The sequence below is a fragment of the Natator depressus genome, chromosome 2 (genome assembly GCF_965152275.1).
Source record: "Natator depressus isolate rNatDep1 chromosome 2, rNatDep2.hap1, whole genome shotgun sequence".
NCBI lineage: Eukaryota > Metazoa > Chordata > Testudines > Cheloniidae > Natator > Natator depressus.
The window spans coordinates 42,289,793-42,303,803 of NC_134235.1; the positions used below are offsets into that span (position 1 = coordinate 42,289,793).

Consider the following 14,011-nt stretch of genomic DNA (forward strand, 5'->3'; position numbering starts at 1 on the left):
AAAGTCTTAAATTTATTTAATAAAGTCTGTGGCTTGTTTAGTTGCAATAAGACTATCAAATGGAAGAAGTCAGCTGATGTATTAAGAAAGTAGAATTTTGAGGTAAAGTAGTTCTAGTTGGTTTTCTTTGGAATAGTATCACACATTTAGTTTCCTAGGAATAGTGTACAACTGTCAATTAAAGATAACTTTATGGGCATATTTGGACTTGCTTCTGAGGCTGATCAGTATATGAAATTGTTGTGTATCTACAGGCCCTGTCCTGAGCAGCTTGCAGTAGGACCCTTTGACTGCAGTGTAGGGGCTCTGCACAGGTAGACCCTTATGCCTGCTTGAATTGTTTTACAGGGTCACAGTTCTTGTTTTTTCCCCAAAAGGGTTGTTTCTTGTGTATATATTATGGACTCAAAGAAAGAATAGTAACTTAGGTCAGAATTAAGGTTGCATATCTTATTGAGAAGGATTGTTTGTTTTATGTGGCCTGTGCAAGTTTTATTACGTGCTTACCTATTCATTTCCTTGCTTTTACATTAAGTGGTTGAGTTTGGTAAGTGACATGATAGTTAAGTTTGCTACACTTGCCTAAGTTTCAAGATAGGGAAATTCCAAAACTAAAAACTTTTACATTTCCCCCCTGCCCCCTTTGCAGATAAATGTGAGCTGTCCATCTTGGTTCAATAAAACATAACTCATCTGTGCTTGGGTGCCAACCCCACACAGGACTGGAAGGGGTTAATCTGGCCAGGTGGGCCAATTAACTCAACAGGCTGCACCTGGAAGAGGAACAGGGAATTGATTTGAAGAAGACTCATCTGAAGGGTTCTATATAAGCCAGAAAGCTGGCAACACAAGGGAAAAACAGCAAGATAAGATGGTGCAGGCGTTGGCTGCTGACTGGAGGACCCAAGTTAGAACCCAGAGTGGAGGGTGAGGCCAGGTTCCTCTACCAGCCACTGGGGACGTGGCAGCGGACTACCTAGGACAAGTTGTTCTGGAAAGACTTTGTTACCCCCCTGGAAGGGGAAACTACATATAGTGACCCCAGCCAGAGGGCTGAGTCATGAAGAGGAGGCTGTGGTTCTTGGAGCGAGAGGGATCCACAGGATGACAGTGTGACAGGATAGACCCTGCACCGGGGAGATCTAATCCCCAGGACAGCCAGGAGGAGGCACCACCAGCGGTGAGTGCACCTATGGCACAATCTCTTCAAAGGTTTCAGAGTAGCAGCCGTGTTAGTCTGTATTCGCAAAAAGAAAAGGAGTACTTGTGGCACCTTAGAGACTAACCAATTTATTTGAGCATGAGCTGTAGCTCACGAAAGCTTATGCTCAAATAAATTGGTTAGTCTCTAAGGTGCCACAAGTCCTCCTTTTTCTTTTTGCGGATACAGACTAACACGGCTGCTACTCTGAAACTGCAGGGTGGCTGGTGATGAAGGGAATGCAACACACAGTTGGTTTAGTACAGACAGAGATGAAGAGTGGTTTAATGAGAACTTGCCTTTAGATATTTTTAGGGAGGTTGAATGTTTCGGCATGATATGTTGTTGAAGTATGCCCTGGGCTTCCAGCAAACAATGGCGGATATGCACAGCATGTCCCTGAAAGGATACTTCAGGCTGTAAAACAGTGCTACTCAAAGTGGTGGACCGCGGACCGGCACCGGTCCGCGAGCCATCGGCTGCTGGTCTGCGCGCACGTTGGGAAAAAAAATTGCCGGTCCCCCACATCATAGCTTGAGAAGCACTGCTGTAAAAGACTATAGATGGCTTTTAGGGAACCAACAGTAGACCACCACAAGAGGTTTCGATTAGCCATCTGATATTCCACTTACTAAGGCCATATCTACTCTATAAATTTTGGCTGATGCAAGTTAAGTAACAAAGCTACCACAGTTCATATATTGCTTGTGTGCATGCATACTTAGCTCCTTGTATTGGCACTGCAGATACTCACCAGGAGCACTTGTGTCTATGCACGGTGCAGTGCACCATGGGTAGGTATCCCAGTGTACAACCCACCACCATCCAGCACACTGTCTTTTGGGGAAGCTTCAACAATGCCTGGTGAGGCAGAAACGAGTTGCACAAGGGGGACTGGGAGCAAGGGTTCAACTTGTCAGCATGCAACTATCTAGATCTCATAATTTTTGCACCTTTTTAAAAAAAAACCAAATCCACATGGCCCTCCTTACTGTCCACCATCTCTGACAAAAGCACAGAGCCTGCACAGTTCTGCACTATTATCATAAGTGTTGCAAGCACAGAATGCATATTCCTCCGATATTTGCAGAGTTGTAAGAAGAACTGAATCAGTGGGGAATATGAGGATTTATTGGAGGACAGATTGCTGTGAGATATACTGTGAATCAATTCTAACGTTGTTGGTGGTGTTCACAGAGCAGCTGCAGATAGTGGAGAGCTGCTTCTGGGCCCGAGAAACGAGCTCCGACTGGCAGGATGACATCATAATGCAGGCTTGGGACGACAAGCAGTGGCTGCAGAACTTCTGGATGTGCAAGGCCATATTGCTGGATCTGTGTGCTGAGCTTGCCCCAGCCCTCCAGTGCGAGGGCACCAAAATGAGAGCTGCATGACAGTGGAGTAGTGAGTGGCAATCGCCTTGTGGAAACTTGCAGAGCTGGATTGCTACCACTCAGTGGGAAATCATTCTGGCGATGGAAAATCCACTGTGGGGCCCCTTTGTCATGAAAGTGTGCAGGGCCATGAATTGCCTTCTGCTATGCAGGATTGTGACTCTGAGCAACGTGCAGGACGTAGCGGATGGATTTACAGAAATGGGGTTCCCAAATGGCTGTGGAGCAATAGGTGGCATGCATATCCTTATTTTGGCACCAGACCACCTTGCCACAGAGTGCATAATTCTAGAAAAACAGTCCTTTCTGAAGTGTTGGTGGATCGCCAGGGATGCTTCACCAAACATCAAGGTTGGCTGGTCAGAGAAGGTTCATGATACTTGGATCTTTAAGAACACAGGACTGTTCAGAAAGCTACAAGCAGGGGACTTTCCCACCTGGTGGATAATCATTGCCAGTGCTGAAATACCAATAGTGATGCTGGGGGACACCTAGTCTACCTGTTGCTTCCCTTGCTCACGAAGCTGTACACTGGCCACCTTGACAGCACCAAGGAAAGGTTCAACCACCAGCTCAGTATGTGCAGAATGACAGCTGAATGAGCTTTTGGTAGATTAAACAACGCCAGTGTCCCTTGAGTCACAAGATTGGATTTGAATTAAAATAAATAAATGGTTATAGCTGCCTGCTGTGTCCTGCATAATATCTGTGTAGCAAAAGGGGAAGAAATGCTGCTAGATGGGAGATGGAGTGGCTGTCTGCCGAGTTTCAACAGCCACACAAAGGCTATTAGAAGAGCTCAGCCCTGAGCTATACAGCTAAGAGAGGCTTTGAAAGAGCACTTTAACAGTGAGCCACAGTAATGCATTGTGGTGGATTGTGCTCTGTTAGGAATTGTGTGATGCCTAGTGTACATCTGAACAGAACAGTCAATACACTTATTAATTTTGCAGCTTTTGCTGTACATGTATGATTATTACACTGTGTCACTGATCCTATGTGCTGTCACGCTGTACAGCAAGAAGTAGGTCCTTTCAGAACTGCTAAGCTCTCTGCAGTTTATGTTGTGAACTAATAAAGATGATTTTTCCAAATAGAATTTTATTCAGTAATAAAGTCAGTCCAAGAAGAAGTCTGTGCAATTTAAAAGGAAATGCATTAAAAACTTAAATTAATGGAACAGAACTTCAAGGGAAAGAACATTCATGTCCATTTTACTTACACATACAGCAACCATGGCTGTCTCAGGTCAGTGTATGAGAAGTGTGGTTGTCCTTAATGTTCTTTGGGGTGAAGTGGTAGGAGTAGGGATGCGGCCTCCTGATACCATGTGGAATGTTGATCGCGGTGTGTAGGGAAATGCTGTAATGGAGTTCTCCATGAACTGCAAAGGGTGGCAAGCCCACGACTGTTGAACCTGTAGTTCCACAAGAGTCGTCAGCGTCTGTTTGCTGCCGGAGAAGCCCTGTTATGTCCTGGTGCATCTGACTCTGTTTTTCCTTTTGAAATTCCTGGGCCTTTCTACAGGCTACCTGCTGTGTTCACCCTCCAGGCCCCTTGTTCACCGTCTGATTTACCAAGATCCTGCAAGACAGTGTTGCATGTATCATCCTGAGTCCTCTTTCTCGTTATCTGGCTTGGGCATTCCACAGGTGTGGAGGTGGAACCCCTCAAGGCTGCAACAGCAGCAGATGCAAACAACACAGAGGTACCATTGTCAGAATAGTCCCAATGGAAAGTGAAAGTGAAGATTCAGAACTCCCTTCCCTTGCTCCCCTAAAATTTTACCTCTTTGTTGTAACACTACTTCTACTACAAGTAAAGAAATGAAGAGCCAACAGCTGTGTCCTGGTAAGTTGAGGGTGCCATCATTGTAATGGGAAATACATTTACACACTTACCCAAGGTTGCTTCCTCTGCATCAGGCTCGCTTGTGCTCAAATGCCAGGACCGACTGGACTGCGGTGGGGTCTCAAACAGGTTCTGGCTCACTGTGTAGCTGGACCTCCCACTCCCACATCCCCCATCCTCCTCCACCTCTTCCTCATCCTTGCCAGGGGCCTGAGACTTGGGCTTCTTGGTGGTATCCACAATGGTCTGTGGAGTGGTGGTGGGGTCTCCGCCAAGTACAGCGTTCAACTCTTTGTAAAAGTGGCAGGTCTACAGCTCGGCACCAGATCAACTGTTGGCCTTGCTGGCCTTCTGTTAGCCGGACGCAGTTCCTTTGCTTTCATATGGCACTGGTGCCACTCCCCGTCATACCCTTTCGCCTGCATCTCCCATGCAATCTGCTCACAGATGTCCACCTTTCTTTGGCGGATCTATAGCTGGGCCTATACAGCCTCTTCTCCTTACTGGCCCAGGAGATGCAATATCTCCTGTCTACTCCATCCCAGAGTGCCTCTGGAGCATGTAGCCTGCATGGTCAGCTGGGCAGTTGTACACAACAATGGATTGCTGCTAGATGTGCTTGTCAAGCTGGACAATCAGGAAAAGTCATTCAAAAAACGCATGAGGCTTTAATGGGAAGGGAGGCCGTTCGGTTTCTGTAACCGCTGGGCATTTACCATTGTGAGCAGAGTTATCAGTGTCAGGCATTGTGGGACAGCTGCTGGATGACTGTTACGATTGACAGAGGCAACAGTGTTTACACTTGTGCTGCACTGACCTCAGTACATTGACCCTGGCTCAACGGGGGATGGTGTTACTGTGTTGCTGTAATGTGGTGCTTATATCAGTGGGAGACAAGTTTAAACAGACACATGCACAACTAGGTCAACACAAGATGGCTTACGTTGACCTAACCTTGTAGCGTAGACCAGGCCTCATATACAATCTTGACAGTATGAAGTACTTTGCATTCCAATCAGAACAGATTGTTACCTTACGACTGTGAAGTATACATTAAAACCCACTATACCCCACCCACAAGAGACTGGTGTTTGTTTCCTTTAACCAGGAAAAGCTAAAAGCCCTCAGAGAAGAGAAAGGGGGGGAAAAGAACATTAGTCAGTCAACTTGCACTGAAGCACGTGGGAATATTTATATAGCGCCTTTCCCAATCAAAGTTTACAAAATCCTTTAACTGTACAGAGCCACTGAAAAGCAGTTACCTCGAGGGTGGAGGGCATCAGTCAGAAGAGGCAAAATTCTGGTAAAAGACATTAGTGCAAACCTCTGATTTTAAGAAGCAAACTATGTGATTTTTACCTGACACAAAGCCCCTTAATGAAAAAAGGACAATTCCCACGGAGAGGCAACAACAAGTGTGCTTCTAAGTCACTTGAATAGCATGTGACTTTTGAAAAGTGCCCAATATTTTACACATACATTAAAATTTGCCACCTGAGACATTCCAAAACTAGAACCCCACCTGTGGATTCTGAAATAATTACCCTGCTCAAATACTGAGCAGGCTGTTCCCTCTAGCACAAGCCTTCAGCATGGCAGCCAATACTCTTGAGAGCTTCGTGCATTTGCTGTAAAAGGACTTTTGTTCCTGCCTCATTTCCTTATTGCCTTACCTGGGATAGTATGTGTAGTTCATGAAGAGCTGAGCGCCTGCTGGATAGTATGCTGTAGAGGGCTGCAGCGTTCGTGGATTCAAAAGCACGGAGGGCTGATAAAGAGCAGCTTCTGTTGGAATAATTGCTGCAGGAGCTGGAAGTGAGTAGGATGGAGGAGAAAGACCTAAAGGAACCGAAGGAGGATAGATTAACATGGTTCACCAAATTCCAGCATATTCAGCAAGACAGCCTCAAAGTAAATCTAGAGTCTTTCCAACCTGGAAAAAAGCTTCCTCACATTTTAATTTACATAAAGTTATCTGTGTAGAAATCACAACACAACAACAACAAAAAAAAGGGTATGTAACAATATACAGAAGCCACTTCTTGCTCTCAAGGTTATTATAGGGAGAAACATGATAAATTGGTCTCCTTAATCACAGACTACAGGACACGTAGTAATGGGCATAAAATTGCAGCAAGGTAGATTTAGATTAGACTTCAGGAAAAACTTCGTAACTATCAGCACAGTTAAGCACTTGGACAAATTGCCTAGGGAGGGTGTGGAATCTCAGTCAGTGGCGGTTAAGAACAGGTTAGACAAACACTGATCAGGGATGTCTAGGTAATATTTAGTCCTGCCTCAGTGCAGGGGATTCAATGAGATGACCTACCAAAGTCCGTTCCTGCCCTACATTTCTAGGATTCTATGATTTGTGGGAACAAATTCTCTTTCCAAAGAGATGAGTTGGTTTAGTGGCCTAGTTTCAGTTATCAGTTAAGTCTCCTCTCTTCAAAAGACAAGAGCAAAGCTTGACAACATCTGATATAATATCTGTCCAATCTTCCCCATTATACAGGGCATTCCTTCAATTTAAGAGATCTCCATTCCTAACTAGCCCATTATATTTATTATTCCTTGATACTTCCCACCATGTCACCACCTCATTTAACTGGATAATGCAAATTAAAAACAAAGGGTGTTTCTACAAGTTGCACACATACAAGAACCGGGGACGGGGAAGGGGAGGCCTATTTCCCAAAGCCCTTGAGAGTAGTCTCTCTCTCCTTTTTTCAACATCATATTCTGATGAATCTAGACAGACTAGAAATGTCCAGGAATGGCAAAACTGATCACACTTTAAAAAATAAAAAAATAATAAAAAAAAGGACCAGCAGTTGTGAAGAGACCATCTGATGACTCAATTCCTCCCTTCCCCCATCACAAGCAGATAAGGGTAAATGGCCTGTTTGAACTTTTAGTCACCTGTGCTCATAGCTGTAAGAAGGTGAAACTCAGGAATCCAAAAACTTTCCTTGATTTCAGCAGAGTTCATTAGTTTACTCTCGGAACCTTCACAAAAGAAGTCTCTGAACAAGAATCAGAGTATACTTGCCCCATTTCTGGGGGAGAGTGAACTGTCTATCCCTCATTCCCATTCAGGCCTTTGCCTTTCTGCTGACAAGGGGACCTATTATGATGGTGGTAGTTTCTCTGATACAAGTATTTGTCCACTAGAAACTAGACTGGGACCAACTCTCTACGGCAGGGGTCAGCAACCTTTCAGAAGTGGTGTGCTGAGTCTTCATTTATTCACTTTAATTTAAGGTTTTGCGTGCCAGTAATACATTAATGTTTTTTAGAAGGTCTCTCTCTATAAGTCTATATATTATATAACTAAACTATTGTCATATGTAAAGTAAACAAGGTTTTCAAAATGTTTAAAAAGCTTAATTTTAAATGAAATTAAAATGCTGATCTTATGCCACTGGCCCACTCAGCCCACTGCCAGCCTGGGGTTCTGTTCACCTAGGCCGGCAGCAGGCTGAGCGGGGCCGGGGGCTGGGACCCCAGACCAGCAGCGGACTGAGCGGGGCCGGCCCACTGCTGGTCTGGGGTTCCGTCCGCTGGCTCCTGCCAGCCCAGGTCCCGGCTGCCAGCCCCACTCAGCCCGCTGCTGGTCTGGGATCCTGGCCCTTCCCACATAGAGTGGGTAACTACCTTCTCCCTGGTTCTAGTCCATTCTCTTCCTCTCTCTCTGCACTGAGCACAGGGCTGGGGGTGAAGGATCAGGCTGGGGGTTGGGGTGTAGGGTCTGGCCAGGAGCTAGAATGAGGGAGGGGGCTCAGGGTTGGGGCAGGAGGTTTGGGTGTGGAGTGCTTACCTGGGCAGCTACCATTTGGTGCAAGGAGTGCAGATGGGAGTGTGCGCGCGCACAGGAGCTCCCGTTTGGTGCTCATGGAGGGGGTTGGAATGTGGGGTGTGCAGGGGTCAGGGCAGAGGGCTGGGGGTGTGGGCTAGGGTCCTGGGGTTGCTCCCAGCCCCCTGTCCAGAGCAGCTCACAGCGGGGGCCTGGAGAGGATATGCCCTTATTCCACCCCCCCTTTCTCAAGGCCCTGTCCCCACCTCTTCTCTACCTCCTCCCTGGAGCAGTGCGCATGCTGCGGCTCCACTTCTCCCCCTCCCTCGCAAGGGCCATCAGCTGATCGGTGGCAGGGAGGGAGAGGAGGAGGGGCAGGAACCCAGCACACCCGCGGAAGAGACGGAGGGACCTTGCCTGCCCTGCAGCAGCAGCTGGCAAGACCAAGCTTCTTCACCCTGCCCCCGTGGCGGGGGGGGGGGGTAGGGGGAAGAGGGGCAGAGAAGAGCAGGCCAGGGCTGGCAGGATTTTTAATGGCCCAGTTGCTGCCTGCCGGGGTCCCGGCCGCTGGCCCACGGTGCCATAGGTTGCCGACCCCTGCTCTATGGGCTACCAAGGAGCCACCAGGTAAACAAACAGCACTGGTCATAACCAACCTGGCTGGATTTAGAATATTTCATTTCTTCTGAATAAATAGGAGGATCGTACCGCAATTATCCTGCCATCTGTGATCTTTGAAGCGAAGTATTATTTTCCCATGGGTTCAAAGTCATTTTACTTGAAACAGATTAAGTCAACCCCTGCACCTTTAAACTGTTTTCTCCCAAATATTAGATAAAATCCCATTTTTCCAAATGATTCATAGCCAGTAAGGAGCACAGCTTGAAGCAAGAGCACTGTTTTCTGATCCACCAAGCTATTTGGCTAGCTTAGCTGCATGTCTAAATACATATTTCACTCACACACCAGCAGCCTTAACACCGTGCATTTTGGATGTCCAGGGAAGAGTCCAGGGGTTAGCAGCTGTTCAACAGGTAGAATATTTGTGTTTAGACTCAGAAAAAAGCATTACCAGTGGTTGCAAGAATTAGCCTTTAAAAGAGAGGGAGGGGCATGGAGTCCACAGACACAGTGATAAACTAATTCATATTTAATTTTTTATTGGGCTCTAGGTGGCAAAGTTTCTTTTCAGAGTCATTGCTTGTCCAGAGCAAGTTAAGTTGCAGAAAACAAGTTTGTCTGTGGAAAAGCAAGAGTATAATTTGAAAGTAATTCTTCAGTCATAGTAATCCACAACCAAAAGAAAAACGATCACAGGCTACTGCTGATTTCAGATGGAAAAGCCTTGCATTACCACCCCCATTTAATATACCTTACAAAGAACTGGGAAGAGAGAGAAGCTCCAACACCTACCAGCACACAGCGCAGAGTAGTGCCAAGAACCATGCAAAACTTACATGGTAACTTACATGGTGGTGGGGACAAGCCATTTCGATTTAAAGTGCCCCCCATTAATACAAAGTTCATCTCCTCTGCAGAACACTGAAAGACTTCAATGTATCTGTCCTTCATGGTCTTCTTATGACACTTCTGTGCAGCCAGAAATGCTCGGTCTGCAGATTTCATCTGGATAAAGGCATCTCCTGATGGACGGCCCTGAAAAACCAAGAAAAGGAACAAGAGCAAATCTATAGTTCCAATACAAATACTCATGTGGTGCCAAAACAGGAGTCACTTACAATGTTAGCAGCATCTTTTACAAAGACTATTTGGCCATTACCACCCCAACTCCTGCACCAATCAACGGTTCTAATACACTTACATTCTCACTACTGCCTGGGCCCATGATCTGCCCATTGTCCATTACATCAATGTTTGTCAGCCTTCTACTGTTATTTGTTTTGAATATTTAGGTAAAGCTGTTATCTATAGCATAGCCTGACTATTTTTATGGCTCAGAATAGAGAATAAAAATGCCATGTTAGCTCCAAGTATAGCTTTGGTAAAAATAAGAATTTAGAAGACCTCTTATCCCAGTATAAGCCTTTTTTTCCCCGTTTATGCTTATGTTGCTTGGGAAGGGACCTAAGCTGAACCCCAAAAAAGCCACTCTTATACCAGAAGAGTGCCCTAATGGGGAGGAGGGTATGGCATGGGATGGTTTATAGTTGTAGAATTATTGGTTTAAACGCATGTCTTAGGTTACACTGAAAGAAAAAAACAAAACAAAAACACCTTTCCAGAGTAGAGAAGGCCTAAGAACTTTAGTCCTCTGTTCAGAGAGCACATTTCCCTATATAAAGACGAACAGTGTCCTGGAGACAAAAAGCAATGACGACAGCAAAGGTGTGATTGTATTCAAGTTGGTGAGGCATTGATTAATTTCAGTGCTTAGCTTGACATTTAAATGCGAACATTATTTCACAAGGCCCCCATACAATTCAAGCACGACAAAAAACTTTACCCTCTCTCATGTGCACCGTGGCAGCAGTTTTGAATGATGCCTTTAATCTATTAGAGAAACGAGGTGGGTGAGGTAATATCTTTTATTGGACCAACTTCTCTCTCTCTCTCTAATATCCTGGGACTAACAAGGCTACAACACTGCAAAAACCACCCATTAATCTACATCAGGTTGCAATCATAGAAAGATTTTCCCAAACAGAGCCAGTGTCTGTTACTTATTGAGGCAGAAGCAAGTATATATGTGCCTTTGCAAGCTACTGCTACTTTTAAATTGCAAAGGGCCAAGCTTACAAGACATGGGCCTTCACAACATACGAGCATACCAAGAGATAGACACCACCAGTGACTTTGGAAAAGAAGTTTAATCTCCTCTGTCACATTCAATACCCCCATCAGTATAATCGGGGTGATCAGCTACCCTTAACATGGGTATTGTGCAGTTGAATTCACCAGCATTGGTGAAGCTCAACTCCTCAGATGGAAGGTTCTGCAAGAGGAAAATGTCAACCCTGCCTACCAGGTGTAGAGAGCCCAACATGTAATGAACGGGTGCAGCTCAGTTATGCAGGGGCTAGGATTTGGGGAGGTTGAACAGGAGGGAATTCAGGCCCTACGCAGAGCTTATCTCTGTGATATGTAGGAAGAGTAGAGATGAACCATGGTCATAACCACAGGCTGTACTGCAATAAAGAACTTTCTCCTTCCCCCGCAGAAGGGGTCACTAGGGCAGCTAAGCCCACTCAAGGTCTTGTCTAAATCTAGAGTATTCCTGAATAGACAATGTACAGACAAATCCTTACACTGGAGCAGGAGCTCTGCTCCCACACTGCAGTTGTGGCAGGATTCCTGTCTACCACTACATGCTGCGTTGGACGCAAGGAGAGCAACAGATGGCAAGACAGCAGATCTCTTCACCAACATTTTCCCCACAGGCACTCATGCTGTGTTGACAAATTATGCATTTAATTTATTCCTGGACCGTCTCTGGACATTTAAAATCAGTCTTGGAATTGGCAGTCCAGCCAATTTAGTTAATCCTTGAGCCCAAGTGGTAGAGGTCTGTACTGGAGTGATAAAAGTCTCAGGTTTAAAGTCCCTGAAGAGATGGCTGCATTTGCACAATTGCCTCCTTCCTTAAAAACCCCACACTTTTGTGACACCTCTCAGCCACTCACCATAGAGCAAGTGGTTCAAGTTTGGAACATGTGTCTCACATATCTAGACTGTACTGTCAGTGTCTGAAGTGGACTGCAAGAGTCTTGGTGCAAGGACTGTCTTCTTCTTGTTAGTAGAGCACCCAGTGTAATGAGTTTTAAGAATGTCACAGGCCAGGAAGAAAACCAAAGAGAAATGGGACAAGCAAGGTAAAACATCAGTCCAAGATAATTTGAGCATGGATAGTGTATGTGTTGTCATAACAACAGATTATGGTTCATGTCCAGAGTAATTTACAAGACATCAGACACACAGTTTGAAGGGACAAGCTTCAGATGAAACTCATGTTGTTGTTGAATAGCTGTTTTTTACTTAGGGCCTGTCTGCACTTTAAATGCTACACGGCACAGCTGCGCCGTTGCAGCACTTCAGTGTAGACACTATCTACACCAATGGGAGGGGCTGTCCCATTGGTGTAGATAATCCACCTTCCCGAAAAGTGGTAAGTAGGCCAACAGAAGAATTGTTCTGTTGACCTAGGGCTGTCAACACTGGGGGGGTTAGGTTGGCTTAACTATGCTGCTCAAAGAGTGTGGATTTAAATTGACTTAATTGTCTAGAGTAGACCAGGCCTTCATGGATTAAGTCAAACATATCATTAACCCCGTATCAAAGGATAAAATTATGTCATGGAGGTCATGGATTCTGTGACTTTCAGAGACCTCTGTGACATTTTCCACTTCAGCCCTAGGGCTGGGGCCCCCAGAATGCAGAGCTGCTGGCTCCTGAAGTGTCAAGCTGCTGCAGGTGATGGGGGCAGGGGGGAAGAGAGAGAGACAGAGAGACACACACACACCTGGAACTCTGAAGCCAGAGCCACAGAGCTGTCAGCTGCTGAGGCAGTGGGAACCCTCCCCACCTTCCTCAGCAGGGCCCAGGTTCATATCCTCCCCTCCCCTCCCCTCTGGCTTCAGTCATTCCCTCTCCCTCCTCTGCAATCAGTCTCCCCTCATTATTTTTAGTAAAAGTTAGACAGGTCTTGGGCTTCCATGAATTTTCGTTCATTGTCCACGATGCGTTTGTGACTTACTAAAAGCAATCGTGATGAAATTTTAACCATACCCATATCACAAGCCATGGGAGAATGGGAACAATTGATAGATTAAGATTGCTAGTTCAGAGTGGTCAGTTGTCAGGTTTCTAAGGATTTTGATACGAGTTTAAAGATCTGTGAAGTACAAGTACGGAATTAAGTATCAATTTGTATATTTTGGTGGGTAAATGGAACAGTTTAACCTGTAATCCCATGGAAGAGAGGAAATATTTTTTTGCAAATTTCTAATTATATCCGTAGGCTTGGAAGTATTAGATTTTTATTGGTGTTTATTTCACCATACACATACAAACAGACCAAAAAATATTTCCATCATTACAACAGAAATTTATAGACCGCCAAATTAAGAAAAATGCTGCTTGAGAATTTAATGTTTGATTTAGGGATATTTACTTCATATGTTTTGACATATGACACTGATAATTGTGTTTTAGCGGTTATAAAGCTTTAACTTTTTGAATATCAATATTGACTATCATTAATTATCTGACACCCTCTGAACTTCTGACACCACCCATAATTTCCCACAACTGTGAAAATTTAAATAGACAGACATAATGCTTAAAAATGAATATTGATATTATCCATCTAAATTAAAAAAACAAATGAGTTCTGCCAAGCCTATATATAGGGTACACAATGTGATACCCTAACAGAATCACCAAATAAATAGCAACACACATGCTTGTCCCTTTGCGTGTGCCCCATTAAAAGATGTTACATGAGCGTGTGACAGTTATGCTTTTTAACCAAGTTACAAATATGAACTTGCCTTTATAATAATTTTAAATGAGATTTTGGTAGGTTGTGAGAGATTAAATTTAAAATACTTAGTTACTTGAATGTGATGCAGAAAACGGCAAGTAAATTCTAAAGATTTTAATAATGTGTTTATGTCCACAAGATAGAGACATTACATTAATGTGTTTGTTTTTTAATCACAATCCCACAAAAAGATTCCTCACCCCCACTACCTCACCTACATTCATCAAGGAAAAGAGCTGAAATGTTTTTAATCTTTTTAGGTGTGGTGT

General features: G+C 44.7%; 1 protein-coding gene across 1 annotated transcript in view; it reads right to left on the reverse strand.

Annotated features, from left to right (window-relative positions):
* The window catches only part of ESRP1 (epithelial splicing regulatory protein 1), a 56,374-nt gene that overhangs the window by 14,971 nt on the left and 27,392 nt on the right, over window positions 1-14,011 (reverse strand). The window contains exons 12-13 of the mRNA XM_074943005.1: window positions 9,712-9,898; window positions 6,120-6,285 (exon numbers count right to left, since the gene is read on the reverse strand). Coding sequence (XP_074799106.1) covers window positions 6,120-6,285; window positions 9,712-9,898 — 353 coding nt within the window. The remainder of the gene's footprint in view (window positions 1-6,119; window positions 6,286-9,711; window positions 9,899-14,011) is intronic.